Source organism: Neomonachus schauinslandi, chromosome 16 (assembly GCF_002201575.2).
Source record: "Neomonachus schauinslandi chromosome 16, ASM220157v2, whole genome shotgun sequence".
NCBI classification, from domain to species: Eukaryota; Metazoa; Chordata; class Mammalia; order Carnivora; family Phocidae; genus Neomonachus; species Neomonachus schauinslandi.
Window position 1 is genome coordinate 3,470,437 of NC_058418.1, and position 18,075 is coordinate 3,488,511.

General features: G+C 59.3%; 1 protein-coding gene across 3 annotated transcripts; it reads right to left on the reverse strand.

Moving 5' to 3' along the window:
• Window positions 1–2,879: 2,879 nt before the first annotated feature.
• PRPF31 (pre-mRNA processing factor 31) lies at window positions 2,880–18,013 on the reverse strand. Of its 3 annotated transcripts, none has more exons than XM_044922000.1 (14): window positions 17,712–17,798; window positions 15,483–15,667; window positions 15,321–15,381; window positions 13,021–13,104; window positions 12,342–12,439; window positions 11,363–11,469; window positions 9,773–9,942; window positions 7,819–7,976; window positions 6,523–6,549; window positions 5,362–5,438; window positions 5,209–5,281; window positions 4,643–4,771; window positions 4,450–4,548; window positions 2,880–3,276 (listed from the first exon to the last, which is right to left on the reverse strand). In XM_044922000.1, the coding sequence occupies exons 2-14, from the start codon at window positions 15,657–15,659 to the stop codon at window positions 3,151–3,153; spliced, it is 1,386 nt and encodes a 461-aa protein (XP_044777935.1). In that variant the 5' UTR covers window positions 15,660–15,667; window positions 17,712–17,798; the 3' UTR covers window positions 2,880–3,150. The 3 variants fall into 3 exon arrangements, with proteins under 3 accessions (XP_044777935.1, XP_021538053.1, XP_021538054.1); XM_021682378.2 differs by lacking the exon at window positions 17,712–17,798 and adding an exon at window positions 17,924–18,013 and having other exon boundaries at window positions 2,890–3,276; window positions 5,362–5,489; window positions 6,460–6,549; XM_021682379.2 differs by lacking the exon at window positions 17,712–17,798 and adding an exon at window positions 16,859–16,976 and having other exon boundaries at window positions 2,897–3,276; window positions 5,362–5,489; window positions 6,460–6,549.
• Between the last annotated feature and the right edge of the window lie 62 nt (window positions 18,014–18,075).

Genomic DNA, 18,075 nt, shown 5'->3' on the forward strand with positions numbered 1-18,075 from the left:
CCTCTCGCCGGTTGGGCAATCCCTCCAAGGCGCGGCGTTTGATTGGCCTCCCGCGCAGGCTGCTAGGATTGGCTCAGGTTTTCTTCCCCGCTCCTCCTCCTCCCCGCCTCAGGGTACAACACGCCAGCGCGAGGGCCCGTGCATCAATCAAGAGGCCACTGTCGTGCTGATTGGATACACCCGTCCCCCTTCTCCTAAACCAATTGGCCGGGGGGAGGAGCTAGGCTGCTCAGGGGCGGGAAGTCGTTCGTCAAGTTTAGAGCCGTTTTTAATTGGTTGTGAGGGGATATTCTACCCTGAAGCCATTGGTTGGGCCCGGAAGTGGGTGGGGAAAGCGGAGGAAGGCATGGAGCGTGGGCGTGAAGGGCCGCTCACCTGATGAGAGGCGGACAGGTGCTTTCCGAGCGCGGGCGCAGCCGAGGTCGCCTGCCAATCGACGAGGGGAGGAGCCGCCCCCTCGTTGGCCGCGCCTGGTGTCGTTCACCCCGGCCGGTCTGGGGGCGCAGCGAGGGGGCGGCACCCGCCTGCGGAGCTTGTGAAACGGGGCGTAGCCAGGCGGGCTCGGGTCCCCATGCCCCGGCTGCGTCGCGTTCCTGCAGCTGCCCGCGTTCGGCACGGGTCTGGGACTCGGTGTTGTGGAAGGGAGGAAGCAAGCGGTGGACAGCGCCCCAAGTCACCGGCCCCTCGCACGCCCATGGGGTGGGGAGGGACGCAAGGACCGTCCGTCCTGCCTCCGCCCGGGACAGCAGCTCTCCCCTGCACGTCCGCTTCCGAGGGCACTCAGGGGATTACCTGTCCCCTCCCGCTCTCCCACTTCGGCACGTCTGCCCTTCCGGACTTGGCACCCGCAGGAACACAGTAACTGTGCTTATGAATGAATGAGTGAGCGAGTGAACGCGAGGGATGACTTGTGGTCCAAGACTCGGGAGGCACTGGTGCTTTCACGAACCACGAGGCATTTGCTCAGGGTCAGACGGTCAAGATGGGAAGGTGGATCCAGGGACGGTGCAAGAGAGACCTGCATCCGAATCGCAGGGCAAGGGAGCGGAAAGGTTTTTAGGTCCACACAGACCTGGGGAGTGAAGCCTGGAGGTCTGCACTTTGACACACTTCCCTGCGTGATCCCCATGCTCACTGGAGTTGGAGAGTCACTCATCTAGAGCCATGCTCCTCCAAGTGCGGACCCTGGATGGGGCAGTGCCTCTCGGACACCCGGGAACTATTTGAAGGCTTGTTAAAATGCAGATTCTGATTCCGGAGGTCCCAGGTTCTGCTTTTTTGACAAGTTCCCAGGTGATGCTGATGCTCCACAGTTGGCACTTTGAGTAACAAGGATTCAGAGCAATGGTTCTCAAACTTGGCTGCACATTAGACTCACCTGGGTGGCTTGAAAGAAAAAAATCCAGATACTCAGTCTTTTACCCTAGACCACTAAAATCTGAATTTCTGGGGATGGGAACCAGAGAGTAATTTTTAAATCTACTGAGACGATTCCAACATGCAGCTCATCTGATACAGAGAATTTTCTAGAAGTGGTTCTCAAAGTGAGGTTATCAATCAGCAGCCAAAACATCACCTGGGAACTTACTAGAAATGTACACTTTTGAGTTCCCACCCTAGACCAACTGAAGCAGAAACCCTGGGCCCTGCAACCCTGGTTTTAACAAGCCACCCAGGTAATTCTGAAGCATACTAAGCTTTGAGCATCTCTGTTCTAAGATTCTGCAGGACCGCAGCACGAGGTGAGTCAGATCCCTTCTGACTCCGGCCAGGGAGGTGGAGGTTCTGAAGAGGGGCAGACAGAGCACCTTTCCCCGGCAGACTCAGCAGCAGAGATCAGCCAAGTTCGTCACTTTTCAACAGGGCTGATCTAAAGGCTTAGGGATAAAGCTGGGGAAACCGAGTTCAGTGACCTGGGGCAGTGTAGCCATTAGAAGGAATGTGATGTGAGGGGAGAGATTCAGAGAGCTGCTGAGGTCCACAGAGTGAGCCCTGAACGGAGACATACTTGGAGCAAGTATGGCAGGGGCGGCCCAGAAAGAGGAACAGAGGAGATATGTCAGACAGGACTCAGCCAGCCAGAGCCCCAGGGAGAAAGTGTGAACTGGAGGGTGGGAGACGGGCAGAGGTAGGAGGCATCCCCTTCCTACAGGGTGGGTTGTGCACCCACCTCCTGGGTTACTAAGAGGGGCACTGACTGACCTCAGAGGTCAGTGACCAGGGCTCCCTCCCCAGTGCACTGTGAAGCCCAGCTCCAGAGCACAGTACATGGGCCCCCAGGTGGCGTCTTCCTTAATTAGTGCTTGCAGGGTAGCCCCAGGGACGGCCCCTGCCCACAGCCTTGTCCCCACCTGCCTGCAGGCTGCGTGCCCTCAGCCTGCACCTTCCAGCCAAAGTGAAGGGGACCTTGGCTGAGCCCCAGTTCCAGGACAGACTGACCTGGGAGGAACTCTGAGAACACTGCGTCCTGGCCGGCAGGGAACCTGTCTGCTCAGCCCCATCAGGGCTTGGCACAGCAGGGTGGGCAGGGAGCCCAATGCTAGGCACGTCCCGGGCACCTTTCCCATCCTCACAGGTGGCCCTCGGTGTTAGGGGTGGAGGCTTGGAAAGGCGAGGCCACTCACCTGACACCACAGCCACGCAGGTTGGCCTGTTCGCAAGGCTGGGGCTTTCAGCGGCCATATCCCTTGGTCAGAACGACTGACGTTCTCCAGGTGGATTGGAGACACAGAGGGCTCTGCTCTTCCTGGGATCCATGACAGGGAAGAGAAAGGCCAGGGATGGGCCCAGACACCACCTGGATCTGTGCCCCCAAACCCCACAGCTCAGACTCCTCCAGTCACACATGTGTTTGACAAATAACCACTCCCCAGGAACAGAACCTGATAATGTGCTTTTAATGGCACTTTTTCCAAAAGTATCTCCCTTCCTAGTTAAAATACAAAAGATGAGGCATGGTGAAGACTGGCTCTGGCCCCCTGCAATGGGGAGCGATCTTGGTGCTTGGGGGGCTGGGCCTCCTCCCGAGCTTCCCCGGACAGTCCTGGCACCGGGCTGAGGACGGAACCTCCCAGCCCTATCCTGACCCCGATCCCTTCAGAAGGGCGGAGCCTGTGCAGCTTCAGGGGCAGCCGCCCAGGGCGCAGTGCCTCAGGTGGACATGATGCCGCTCTTCTCGCCCTTGACTTTGAGGAACTCGGCCATGCTGGAGAAATACTTCTGGTTGGCCTCAGCCACCTTCTTCTCGGCTGCTTGCGGGTTCACAATTTCCAGGCCCTGGGCAGGTGAGGGAGGTGATGATGGGGTGGGGAGATGGGCTGGCCCCTGACAAGGCCCCCCACCCAAGTAAGAGAAGTGTGAAATGTCCAGGAGACCCTTCTCAATGGTCCTCGGGCTCCAGGTAGACATGAGAACAGTTTACCAGTCACCAAACCACCCCCACCCCAAACCTGGGGAGATTCTGACTCTGTGGGTCTGGGATGGGGGAAGAGTGGGGAGGACCTGAGCATCTGAATTTTTAACAAGTCCTCCAGGTGATTTTAAAAACAGCAATGTTTCAGAACAGCCAACCAAGGAAACCAAGTCACAGAGCTAAGTGGCTCGCCTACGGCCCTAGTGCAAACCATATCAACCCTCTGGTGACACAGGGACCAGCTCTGGGGGCCCCACACTGGCTTGCACCATTGCCAGTATCTTCCACGGGTAATTCTCACCTCCTCGCTGAGGCCTCCCTGGGCGGCTCCAACCCAACACCTCACTCCCTCTCCCCCTTTCCTCCCTGCACTTTGCACTTTCCACTTTCCGGCAGGCTCTCTACTGTACCTATCTGACCCCGCCACCCCATAAGCTCCGTGAGAGCAAGGCTTACTGTTCGTGCCTGGGGCTCTATCTCTGGCGCCTGCAGCAGTGCTCGGCACTCGGGTGCTCAGTACACCCTCGCTGACAGAGCAAATGAGTTCAGTTACTCGGCACGATGCCGTGGGACACGCTGGCCCTCTTGTTGTGGGTGAGCCAAGGTGGACAGGTGCGGTGGCTCCATCCGGTGCCTCGGTGGCTGGGTTCCAGCCAGCTAGCTATGAACTTCCTTACGTGGAGCCCTGAGGTGGTCCCCACCACTCAGCATCTCAGGGTGGGCTGAGCCGGCTCGAGGTCACAGGGAATAAGTGGTCACCTGCAGTCCCAGCCCAATCCTAAAGCCAGCTGTGCTTGCAGGCACGACGGTTTCCCTTCTGTCCCCACGAGCCTGAGCACCAGGAACCGCGCTCTGCCTTCCAGGGGCATCCCTGATACACTGTCCACAACAGCCCCGTGAGGAACTCCCGTCATGTGCCCGCTTCCCAGGCTAAGAAGCTGGAGCCCAGGGAGAGGAAGGGGCTCGCCCAGGGCCACGCAGAGAGCTGGGAGCGGAGCCAGCGCAGAACCGGGCCTCCCGACTCCAGCGCACAGTACCTGGAGTGGGGTGAAGGCCACACTGGAGGCGGTCCCCGAGGAGCGGTCACGGATGGTGGACTTTCCGCCGTACACCACGCTCTGCTTCTGCAGCGTCCGCTGTGGGGAGAGGCGGGGACGGGATGTCTGGGCTGGGCCCGGGCTCTCCCAGCAGAGCTCCCTCACCCCCGGCCCCACCCAGCCAGGCCCGTACCTGCAGCGTCTTGGAGATCCTGGCTTTGGTGGCCTCGTTCACCTGAGTCTGCCGCACACGCCCGCTGCCCGATTTGCCCAGATGGCCCAGGCTGAAGCCCAGGTCCTCTTGGTAGGCGTCCTCCTCAATCTGGTGGGAGGGAAGGTATCCCAGAGTTGGCCACCCTCCATCAGCCAGATGCCCAGGCATTCACCCGATTCAGGTGCCTGCTGGGCCCGGTGAGGAGCGCAGGCCTGTTACCGCTCCCTGAGCTTACAGCTGAGAGGGGCTGCGTGTGGGTCTGTGTGTGTGCGGGGCCAACAACCAAAACTGGGCTCGCTGACAAAAGGACATTTGAGTTAGTTCTCGCAGGACCGCAGGATGATGCTCAGACAGTGAGACTGGCAGAGGTGAAGCCTGGGGAAGGGCGTGTACGGGACGGCAAGGCTGGGGAGGGATGGGGCCGGCACTGAGTGCTACGCTGGTCCCTTTGGGGTGCACGGATGTGGGGGAGAGACTGGAGGTGGGTGGTGCCCCAGCATAGAAAAGAAGAAATGCGAAAGGGGCATCAGGGTTAAGGGCATAACCTCTCCGAAGCTCATGCGGTTGGCCTGCTTCCGGATCTCGGTCAGTCCCAGGCGCTCCTTCATCTTGCGGTACCTGGGGATGGGCACCGGGGGTCAGCTGGGGGCAGGAGCCCCTCCCTTCCCTTCCCAAGCCCGCCGGCCCCCAGGGCCCACCTGCGGCCGCCTCGCTTCTTGCGCTGTCCGTCGAGGGGGGCAGGCAGTGGCTTCACCTGCTTCACAGGCGGCGGCTCCTGCCACTTGTCAAACTTCCGCTCGATCTCATCCTTCAGTTCATAGCCCACCTGGGGAGGGCAGGAGGGTCCCCTCAGGGCCCTGCCTGGCCATCGGCCTGAGCGTGGCACCTGTCCCCAGGCCTGGGGGGCCTATCCTCTGTCGGGGTTTAGTCCTACCTCAGACTCAGACCTCTCCCTGCACCCCTCACATAACTGTCTCCTTGACGGAGGATGCGAGCAGCCCCCCAAATGCAACAGGGCCAAACCCAATGCCTGCGTCTCCTCCCCAACCTTCGGCCTTGGCCTGCACAGGTGGGCAGAGGGGGTCACCTGGGAGCCTCACCTCTGTGGTCTCAGCCCCACCAGGCTCTTCCTTCAGGAAAGACCCCAAATCAGCCCCCCATCAGCACCTCTGCTGCACCAAGGTCTCTCCGGGGCACACAGGCTCTGCATGACCTGCCCCGTCCCACGGCCTCCTCTCCCTAGCTCGCTGTGTGCCAGGCTCAGGGCCTTTGTGCTGGCCATTTCCTCTTCCTGGGACTCTTCCCCCAAGCACTCACTTGACCTGCTTGCTAGCTTCACTTGGGTGCATGCTAGACCGTCACCTTTTCAGAGAAGCCCCCCTGACGTCCTGGTTAAACCAGCACCCTCCCTCCCTCGCCAGCCCAGCACCATCTGACCCCATCTCAGCATTTATGTAGCACCCCTGGACACACCACAGATGTCTCGTCTCCTCACCGCCCCCCGCCTCCCCTGCCAGAACGTGAATGCCACAGAGGCAGGGCTTCGGTCTGAGTGGCTCACAGCTGCCCCCCCAGCACCCTAACCAGTGGTCGAGAGAGAGGAAGAGGAAGAAAGAGAGAGAGAGACGAAGCCCCGAATGCTGTGCCAGGCTGGGTGTCTGGACGCCAATAGACGAGATAGAAAACTCACCTACTTTCATGGATCAAGGCTGCCAAGAAGACAGAGGTAAACTGAACAATGACAAGGCTGGTAGAGGAGACAGACCCACACAGACGGACGCCTGCCCACGCCTCACCTTCCCTTCCGTGCTCTCGTGGAAACTGTCCACGCGGGCTGCCAGCGTGCACTTGGCGGCCACCAGCCGGGCCGCTTTCCGCCGGAGATCCTGAAGCAGCAGAGAGGGGGCAGAGTCCATAGGAGGCTTCCTTGGCCAGCACCGAGCATTCCCCAAACTGCAGCCGCCACTGGCTCACTTTCTGCCGGTCAGCAGCTCACCATTCCCACTACGTGTTACCGTAATAGTGTGTTACGGCAACAGACCATCACTGTCACGGTTTTCTTTCCACCAGCTTATTAACAACTCGAACCCGTTTGCGCACAGAGATGCATTACTGCAGGTGGAAGACCATCATGTGCCAAAAACAATCATTAAGATAGAAAACAGCCATCTGTGTTTCAGAAAGGACGGTGGCCCACGTTCTGAGATACACCAAGACGGTACACGTAACCTCCAGCCCCACGTCTACCTGATAACGGCAACGAAGTTAGCAGTGACTGCATGTAACCTTGCCCTAAGAGGTCCACCCTCGGCCCTCACGCCCCGGGTGGTGATCTCTGCTGGCCTGGGGGGCCTCGGACAAGGCAGAGACCAACCATGGGATTGAGGGTGGGGGTCTTTGGGTTATAGGGTCTCAACCTGGAGCCCAGATCAGCCACCTGGGCTACCTGGTCACATCTGCACAACTGAGCCCCAGTGCAGACTCCAAACTTCGAGGCTCAGCTGGGCTTCCCTGGGGGCAGGTCCCCCTGCAGGCTGTCACGTATGGAGGCCACGAGTGATGTGTCCTGACAGGGAGAGGAGGACTGGAACAGCGGTGGCTGGCAACTCTGGCCCCTGCCCCACACACTTCCTTCCGTGGCTGATGTGAGTCTGTCCTTTCACGACGACACACCATAACCCGAGTGGGTCAGCTTGGAGTCTGTACGTCCCTCTAGTGGGTTACTGAACCTGAGAATGGTTTGGGGACTCCTGCACTTGTAAGCTAATGCTGACGTCACTTGTTACGTACAAGTGGAACCTGAAAGAGTTTCATATATAGGAATCCTAATCTTAATCCAACCCCATGAAGCAGATCCCATTCTCCCCACTTTACAGACAGGGACACTGAGGCACAGAGCTCCCGCCTCCTGCCCAGTTGTCAAGTGCAGCTCTAGAACCCCAACCCCAGCACATGTGCTCCAGGGTCCTTGTTCCGATGCCCCATGTGACCCTGTTCTCTGAGCTCCTGACCACGTTCATTAGCTAGGACCAATGGGAACTGAGGCACAGAGGGGGCTACTTGCTCTCTGGACGAGGCTGCGCCTGGCTCGGCAGAAGGCTCCACGGGGAGCCACGTGCCAGGTACGGGGGTGGGGGTGGGGGGCGACGACTCACCGGGGGCAGCGACTGCACAATGTCGCTGTGGTAGATGTAACCGGTGTGGGGCAGCACAGACGTGGACGAGAAGCCGGACAGCGTCTTTCGCTGGGCCCCAAGCAGCATGATGTTGCAGGCAGGCATCTTGGAGAGGTTGGTCAGGCCCCCAGCCACCCCTGCAACAGGAGGGAGGGAAGGAAGAAGGGAGAGAGGGAGGATGTCAAGAGCAGCCCACGGTGTTTGCCTGGGGGCTCACTGCGTGCTGTGTGTCTCTGTGTGAATTTCTGGTTGAATTCCTGAGCTGGCCCTGCCCCAGAGGGCTGACGAATCCCGTTTCGGAGGGAGGATTCAGAGGCGGCTCAGAGAGGTGAAACCACCTGCCTGAGGACACACAGCGAGGAGACGACCCAACAGGAACGTGTCCCCCGAGTCTGCAGAGCCACACGGCCCCTGCTCTGTGCGTCTCACACCAGCTGCCTCCACAGCGGGGACGCCCTGAGGACGGGGCTGCCGTCAGTCACCGCTGGGCTCGCGTGGGCACGTCTGCAGGCCCAGGGAAGAGGGGCTGCAGGTAAAAACGCCTCTCTGATGGGGGTCTGCTGTGCACCAGGCCCTGCGCTGGGACTAGGTCTACTGTTTCATCAAACACACACCTCCCGCACAGGCACCGCAACCCGTGTGCGAGAACGGCCCCCACACACTGACATCACAATCCCCGCAACCTGCGACTCTCTGCAGATGTGGACACGCGAAGGACCTTGAGACGGGGTAAGTGGGAGAGAAAGGGGAGTCACAGGGAGGTGAGACAGGAGACTTTAAGGTGGGGGATGCAGGCGGCCTCTGGGAGCTGGAGAAGGCCAGAAAGGATTCCTTCCTAGAAGCTCCGTAAATATAAAGGAACGCAGGAACTGGCCGACACGCTGATTTCAGCCCAGCAGTCACAGGACAGTAGCAAAGCCCTATCACCACTGGGGAAACCGAGGCACACGACGTCACCTGCCCAAAGACGTGAGATCAGTGAGGGGGGAAGGAAGACCCACACTTGAGATTATCTTGCCCTGAAACCACTGCTTCTTTCTACCCTGCAACTCCGCACGCACCTGCCACCCAGGGCTGTGCTGGGGCCTGGACTGGATCTCCCGCCATTCCTACGTCGGAGCCCTACCCCCCAGGACCGCAGAACGGGACTGTTGGGAAATGGGCCTTGAAAGAGGTGATTAAAGTGGAAGCACGTCATCGGAAGGGCCCTGATCCAGTACGACCGGTGTCCTCGTAAGAAGAGATGAGGCCACAGACGGCCACCTACAAGCCCAGGAGAGAGGCCTCCGCGGGGCCCAGCCTGCTGACCGGCTGCTCCCGGACTCCCAGCCTCCAGGACTTTGTGACAGTGAACCTCGGTGTCTAAGTCCCCCGCTGCCCGTCTGTGGTACTTGGTTAGGGCAGCCCGAACAACCCAGCACAGCTGCTTCACTGAACTCCCCCAAAGAGTCTCTCGGCTGAAGGGGCGAGGAGCCCAAGAGGGTGCTGAGACTGCGCCCTGTGGCGCAGTGGAGGAGGAGGGCCCACCCTCAGTCCTAACGCATCGCCAGGACTGCAGCCCCCATCTCGCAGATGAGACGTGGTCCTGAGAGCCGACGCTGCTGGGGCCGGCAGCCCAGGCGTCTGCGCAGAGCTGGGAGCTGCCGGGACGTGCTGGCCAAGCGGGGCCAGGCTCTCCAGCAGCCGTGCTACCTCCCTCTCCAGCCTGTCCAGTCCAGCCCGGCTCAGGGCTACCATCCCGTCCCTGTGCTGCAGGAAAAGCAGGGTGGCTGACCTCTGTAATCTCTAGGAGGGAGGACGGGGCGAGGGCAAGGGGGACAGGGTGCTGGGGCCCTGGGCCAAAGGCTCCGTCTTAGACAGGAGGGATGAGGCTTCCCCAAGGGCGCCCTATCCAAGGACGGCCCTCTGTCCCCACTCTGCCCCCGGGCCTCACCCATGATCTTGGCGGCCGTGGACGCCCCGATGATGATGGAGAGGTTGGGCGCGATGAAGGACATCCGAGACTCCACGTACTCGTAGATGCGGTGCTTGGAGGCGTTCAGCTCTAGCGCCATGTCACAGGCCTCCTCCAGCCGCTCCAGCCCCTCCTCCGACAGCTGCTGCCTGCAGTGGGGAAGGATGTGAAGGGGTATGGGTCGGACGCCAGCCCCTCCGGGGTAGCCTCTCTGACCGGCACGGAAGCCCGTGTCCCCCCAGCTGTGTGCACGTCCGTATACACGTGTGTCCCATCGGCCCTGAGGCCTGGAAGCGAGGGCTGTGGGAATCCTAGTTCTGGGTGGGCACGGCGCTTGCCACCTGGACTGGGGCCTTGCCTGCCCACGCCAGTCTCTGCCAGGTGCGAGCTGGCGTCGAAGCCTTTGCCCATGTGCCCCCGTCAGCACCTCCTCATCCTTCAGGTCTCAGCCTTGCCGGCCACCGAGGCCCACTGTCACCAGCTGCGACCAACTGTGCCTATTTATGGCCTCTCCATGTCCCGCCCCCTTCTGGGGCGGGACCAGCTGGCCCTGGAGGGACCCACACTCGTCTGACTCTCAGCAGCATGGAAGATGCTGGGCAAGTACTTGTGGCCTGAAGCCGCAAAGGGGGATGTTATCACTGTCGTTTTACAGAGGGGGGACCCGAGGGCCAGATGGTGAAGGGGACTGGCCTGAAGCCACAGTGCTGGTAACCAAACCCAGCCATGCTCCTCCCTCCTTCACCCCATCTGCGCTGTAAGGTGCACAGAGGAGGGACCACGGGGCCGGCCGGAGGCCCCTGCAACCAAAGCCCAGTGGGCTGATGCTCAAGGCTACCCCCAGCAGGGGCAAGCTAAGAGCCCACTTGTGGTCCCACTACAGAGCTTGGTCCCTGCCTGAGGCTGAGTCGTCACCTCCTCCAGGAAGCCACCCGGCCCAGTAGGACAGGTGCCCCTCCTCTTGCGCTCCATGCCCCTCAGCACCCCGCCTGCACTCCGACACTCGCCCTCCAGCCTTCGACCTGTGTGTGCACCTGCTTCCTCCCAGACGGGAGCTTGGGCAGGGCAGGGCAGGGCAGGCAGACTCTGCTTTGCTGAGTTCTCTAATCTGCCTTCAGAACAGTGCCTGGTGTTGGTCAGCATTTACTCGACAAACAGAATGGCAGCCCAACGGAGGTCTCCACTCAACAGGACTTTGCTCTGGGGTTACAGACATTCCTTCCTCTTAGGCACAGATACCAGAGGGAAAGGTGCAGACCAAGGGGCCAACATGAAGTCCCTGCCTTCGCAGACATTTTCATTCCAGTGAGGGACAACACGCCAGAGACAAATGCTTCCACTACAGGTCTGCCCTCTGCCTCACCGCTCCCGCCTACAGGCTCCTCACTGACTGAGCATCCTGGGCCCAGCACGGTGCCTGGCTTACAGCAGGCCCTTATCACACACGTGTGGAACAGAAATGATCTGTCCTCCTGAGACGGACACCTGGGCCATGGGGACCCCAAGATCCTCATCTGCAATTAGATGGGCCTGAGAGGGCCCCAGTGACTTCTCCCCCTGTGCACACACCCCTGCGTGGTGGAGGCGGTCACGCTGACGACCATGATGGTGGCGTTGGTCAGGATCTGCTGGAGGTTCTCGTTGTTCTTGCACTTGTCCAGGCTGTTACCCAGCTCCTGGGGGCAAGAAGGCAAGAGAGGGGAGGCACAGAGACTCGGGGACAGCTGGTGTCTATACACAGGGTGCCCGCCTCCTCCCAGTGCTGGGGACTTCACCGCTCAGAGCATCGGCAGCATCTGCCCTGCACGGCTGGTCCAGAACTGGACCCGGGTAGACCCGCTGCCTGCACCAACTCAGGGCGCAAATCTGACCACACCACTTCCCTGAGAGTACACGCCCTGCCACCATCCTCACCTCCTGGCCTCACCAGGAGACTCCTCGCTACTGTCCCCACCCTCACTAGCACCTGACCTTCTCATGGCTTTCCCAGAAGGCCCAAAGCCTTGGAGGTCACATGGGACCCAAACTCATCAACTTTGCCCCTCACTTCCTCCTTTCTGAACACACCAGGGCTGGTGACCATCTCGGGGTCTCGATACTCATGACTTCTTCCCCCAAATCTCTGCACGGCTGCCCCTGCGTCAACCTTCAGATCTCGACTCAAATGCCACCTGGTCCAACCACTGCTGGTGGCATGAGGGACCCCCTCATCTCCCTCCCTGCTTTCTCGGCCTCGAGCAGCCCCCAGCCCCTCCTGGGAGACCCATCCAGGGAAGCAGCAGGATCGGAGGTGGGGCAGAAGAGCCCTGAGAACATCCTTTCCAGCCTCCATCCCTTTCTTGCTGGAAAGCCTGGAGCAGCTGAACCACCACTCATCCCCCTCCAGTATCTCCAGGCCTCAAGAGAACAAGGAAGGCAGCTGAGACTTGGGCATCCTCACTCCGGGTCATTCACCTGCTCCCTGCCACCCCCCCACCCCCGCCGCCTTCACACGAGGGGCCATCAAGGGGACCCGGTTCCTCCCGAGTCCTGACCTCTCTCCACTCACCTTGACCGTGCGGATGTAATCCAGTGCGTTGGGGACCAAGGACTCCAGCTCAGGGAAGCGCTTTGAGTACTTATCCCGGATGAACTTATGGATGATGTCTAAGGCACACGGGGAGGACAGATACCTGATGAGCGGGCAGGCAGACTCTGCTGGCTGTCCCCAGCACCCATCTCCCCTTCCTCCTTTAGTAACCGAACCCCTTTAGTAACTGAACCCCAATCAGCTGGGCTCATAGACATGCAGCAAAAAAGCTGTGTTTCCCTGCTGCCCGTACAGCTGGATGTGGCCACGTGAGTTTGTTCTGGTCTACGAGATGTGTTCTCAAGTGACACTTGCAATTTCCAGGTCACTCCCTTAAAGAACTGTGCCCTCCTCTTCTTTCCCGTTTTGCTAGCAGGGATGTGGAGGTGATGGCTAGAGGCTAGCAGTCACTTTGTACCCTGACACATGCAGCAGGTCAACAAGATAGAAAGCGCCTCATCCACACTCTCACGTTAGAGGAAAGCACTCTTCTTTCTTATTTAAGCCACTGTTACAGCAGCTGAACCTGGACTTGAACTAGTACGAGGAGTTTGGGGGAAGGCCAGCGGGATCCTGCCTGTCCCCTCCTTGGGGACGGGGGAGGAGGGTGTGAGGGGCACCAGGCAGAGCCGTCTCTGCTGGCCTTCCCAGCACTCACTCAGTTCGTTCTCGATCTCCACGGTCAGGTTGTTCGCATCCACGATGACCCGGTATTCGGGGGCCGCCTCGACTGGTCCCATCACTGTGAGGATGACAAACCAGCCTGGGTGGGTGGGTGTGTGTCTAGGCTCCCACAGCTGGGGGAGTCACGGGGCAGCGGGGTGTGGCTGGAGGGGAGGTGGGGGGCCAAGGAGAAAGCCTAGAGGTGGGCTTACATGTCAGCCCACCTGCCATCTCTCTCCCTCCAGGCCAGGCCACAAATGACCCCATCTCGCTCCGGGACTAACCCCTCCAGGGGCTCCCCACACCACTGACGCTGAGGGTCAAGCTCCCCAGACGGGAAGCCCCGTGAGGACAGGGACTGCGTATGTCGCCCACAGCTATGCCCCCGGTGCCCAGAAAAGCGCCTGGTTGGGTATGTGCCGACTGTCGGGCTCCGCGGTCTGGCCTCTGCACCGTCCCAGCCCCACCCTCTCGAGACGCCTCTGTCTTACACAGGCCAGCCAGGAAGGACTGGCTGCAGCACCCAAGCACTCAGGGCCGCTTCACTCTCCTCTGGGCCTCTGCATACTCTGTTCCCCTCCCTGGCACGTCCCTTCCTCACACCTGTTTCTGAAGTTCCTCCCCAGGTTGTAACGATCATGACGACGACGACGACGACACTGAGGACGTTATCACAAGCCGTAGGCGCAGCGGCCGACACACAGAATGTACCATGTGGGCCACTGCTCCTGGAGCCTCCCAGGTATTGCCCTGTTTTTCCACAACCAGGGAGACTGGCATTGCACGAGACCAGTGACGCAGAAAGAGAAACGGAGGGACGTAGCCTGATGCAGACGGCAGAGCTGAGATCTGGCCCCGGGGTCCTCTTTTTTTTTTTTTTTAAGATTTTATTTATTTATTTGCGGAGAGAGGAAGAGGGAGAGTACCAGCAGGGGAAGTGGCAGGCAGAGGGAGAAGCGATGTGGGGCTCGATCCCAGGACCCCGAGATCATGACCTGAGCCGAAGGCAGATGCTTAACCATCTGAGCCACCCAGGCGCCCCTGGGGTCCGCATTCTTAACCCCGATGGCTCAAATGTCTCTGTGTCCTGAAGACTCAGAGGCACCTCGGGATCCTTCCCTCCTTTCAGGAGACTCAGAGGTCTCCTCTGTGCTCCCAAGGCACTCTGGCCACATCCAGTAGACACAGCCACCATCCAGACTGGAGATGTCCCGTGTCCGCTTCCCCGACCACACGCCAGGTGAGATCACATCTGCCTGAACCCAGAGCCTGACCCGACATCCTCCGTTCCCCACAGCTCTCCCGATAGAGAAGCTCCCTGGCCTTGTGCTCAAAACCCCACAGGATCTAGCACTTTCTTCTGCCACCTCTGCCACTCCAGAGGTCTGAGGCTTCGCACACACAGCTCCCTCTCCCAGGGCACACGGCCGCTATTCTTGGCCTGGTGTATTCATGCTTCAAAGCCCGTTTCAGCAATCAGCTCTTCCCAGCCTCTGAGGCAGGGTCAGCCCCCACCTAGCAGCTCCAGTGTCCCGCGCTCCCTGCACCCAGCAGGCACCGCCCACAACTGTCCAGACCTGGCCTGTCTGCTTCGCCAGACCCCGAGCATTCTGAGGCGAGACCTGGGCGGATTCCCCAGGGCACTCAGTGCCCACACAGGCCTTCCACAGGGCGCCTCACGAAAACTTTAAAGGAAGGAAGAGCGGGTCTGCCTGCGACTCTGCCCTGACCACCCTCTGCCAACAAATTCCGGCCCAGAGCTCCACCCTGTCAAGAAGAATGGGTGGCAACAGGAGCGGCCTCCCAGAGCTGGGCTGAGTATTCAAGAGACAACCCAGCGTTCCTCAAAGCTGATGATCTGGTAACTGCACATCTTAGGGTTACTCTCCATTTACCAAATGACACCAGGTTTCCGCTCACAGTAGCAATAACTTTCCTTCTTCAGTAAGTTGAAGGAAAAGAATATGCTGACCTAAAGAAAACATGAAGCAAATAATAAAACAAGTGGTTCACAGATGTGGCAAGACCCTTAACCAGTCACATGAACTCCTGAAGCCTGAGCAGCCTTGGGGTGAGTCCTACTGCGGCTAGCAAGCACTCAGCACAGAGCACGGACTTCAGGGGTGTCAGTTTTACAACATGATGTATTCTCAGGAGAGAAGACTGAGTTGGGATGGAAAAGAAAAAGAGGGCTCTCCAAAAGGCTGAGAGGCAACAGACCGAACTTTCAAAGCTGCAAGCAGCACAAGAGCCCAGGGGCTGGGTGGGCGAGGGGGAATGGGAGGCGAGAGGTACCTTCTGAAGCCTTGGCCTGCTTGCTGATATACTCCTCAATCTTCATCATGATCTCAGCGAACTGTTCAGGAAAGACAGAGAGTTGGAACTCAGGACTCTTGAGGAAGAAGAGCGACCGCACGCATCACCCCTCCCGGCAGCTTCTCTTTACAGCCCGCTCACCATCTTGCTGTCCCACAGCTTGGCGATGCTCTTGACTGAATCCCCGGAAAGATCCAGCTGCGTCTCCTCCTGCACATCCTCGATTGCTGGCTCCTCTTCTTCCTCCCCATAGCTTCCTCCTTCCTCCTCCTCTGCCGCCTCCTCAAGGTCAGCCAGGAGCTCATCTGCCAGAGACATGCCGAGGCCTATGGGGAGGGAGAGCAGGGTCCCCCCTCGTTAATGAGAGGGGCTTCTCCCCCCAGAAGGGCCTGGTCCTTCTTGGATCGACCCCACAAGCATGCAGGCTCCATAAGGACAGGTGTTTTCACGTGCTTTGTTCTTCAGCCCAACTGTGCCTGGCACATAATAGGTGCTCAATAACTACGGAATCGCTCCGTGACCAAACCTCCCAGAAGCAGGTGGTCTCCGGTCATAGCTCACACCACTCACCCTTCTCACACTCCCTTTACTGGAAAAGACACAACACGCCCCTCATGCCGCCAAGCCTTAAAAAATTTACATCCTCCCCTTGATGAGATGGGACCTCTCCTCAGATCTTTTTTTGTCCTATAACAGAGACCCCTCCCCAAAATTGTTGAGCCCCAAATGAGTGACAGATAGCCTAAAATACTGATCTCCCCAGCCATGAGGGCAACCAGGCGGGGCCTAAAACACCTAGAGCCCCCAGGCTGGTCCCCTCTGGCCATGAGCAGCCTCCTCACATACCTCAGATGCTGGACAAAATGAGTATTTTCTTTGAGTCCCATGAAGTGGAAAAGAACGAGAAGGACTACTCAGCAAGGTACCATACCATCCTCCCCACGGCTCTTACTTTTCAAAATGAGAAACCCGTCGTCCTCCTTCCTGTTCTTTCCCGTTTTCCATAAGACAAATCCCCTTCCTCATTTCCTTCCCTTCTACACCACCCTCCCTTGAAGCGTAAAAACATAGACTTGGCGCGGGTGATTTGTGGAGTGTAGCACGCTGGGGGCTGGGCAACAGGGAGAGCAGAGAACTCCCGGCCAACGTCAACGCGCAGTTTATGCGCAGCTGCAGACATGCTTTGCAAGTGGGATTGTCGCTTGTACGGTGCCAGGCTTTTTCTTTTCAAGAGAAGAGATTCAGAATCTTTACGCAGAATCTCTCCGTTTCAATGTTTCCTTGTAATTATTCAAATGGATAATTTAAAACTGAGGCTCCCTGCTCAGCGGGGAGCCTGCTTCTCCCTCTCCCTCTGCCCCTGCCCCCTTGTGGTCGCTTGCTCTCGCTCTCAAATCAATGAAGGAAAGAGAGCTTCTCTTGTGCAGAGAAAGTGAAGAGGGTGTCCATATGAGATCAGTTTCCCCTCACCCCCTCCTCTCTCCCTTGGATGCGATATCCCCTTTGTTCCCACTTACCTGCGTGGTCTCACGTGTGCCTTTCCCTGAAACTCCCCTCCTCACTTTCCCCGCTGAGCAGGGAGGCCGATGCAGGGCTCGATCCCAGGACCCTGGGATCACGACCTGAGCTGAAGGCGGACACTTAACGACTGAGTTACCCAGGCGCCCCTCTTTCCTTACAGAGTATACCCCCCTCCCCATCCATATAAGACTTGGGTATCTCTGCATGTCCTCTCTGTTTCCCCACTCAACTGTCAGCAGACCTGGGCATCACATCTGTCTGTTCACAGCCACGTCCTCATCATCTAGCTCAATGTCTGGCATGTAGTCGGTACTGAAAAATATACCCGCTAAACGAGGGAACGATCTTATCTAATCCCTACGCCGGCCACATCACGCTCTTTCTCCAGGTCTCTGAGTGTATTATTTTCCGTCCCTCAGGCAGGAGCACAAACATAGTTTCCTGCAGCGTGCATCTCCGAGCCCCGGACTAGGCCCTAACCCGCTGTTAATGCATCTTAGGAGCCCTTTCGTTCATCCCAACACTTAAAGACTGCCTGGATTTCTAACATTTGCAAATGCCCGTCTTTCCCGTTAAGCTGACATTTCTGCAGGACCAGGGGCCGTACCCCTTGCTTCCCGGCTCACTATGCCCGCGATGAGCTCGCTCCGAGCCAGCCCGCCGCTCCGGCTGCACCGCCGCCGGGACGCCCGTCGCCCTCCAGTCCTCACACTCCTTCCTCCTGCCCGAGCCCTCCTCAGCCCTCAGTTCCCCTCCCGCGCCCCTCCTGCACACGGGACGCGGCCCGCCACCCCGGTGCGCCCCGCCGCGCCCCGCGCATCCGTGATTACGTGACTACGTGATCACTACCTGACTAAGCCCGTCTCCCCAGGCACCAGGCACAGCGCTGAGCGGACGGGGACCAGCGCTGGCTCCCGCCACACCGCCACAGCCCTGACGCTGTGGGGCACAGAGGACCTTTGCGTAACCAGTCTACCAAGGCTGCCCCTCTCCCTGCACACGCCCGCCCCCGGGCCCGGGAACCCGGCCTCCCGCCCTCCCCTCGACTCCCTCACACGCACCTCTCCCCGCCTCTCACGACGGTTTCTAGGAAAAGTCGCTTCCAAACAGCGGTCGGCGCTCACTGATGACGTCTGAGTCTTGCGCCGGCGTCGCGGCCAAACCGCGCTCTGATTGGCTCCCGCCCCTCGTCATTCCCGGCCGCCTTTGGAAC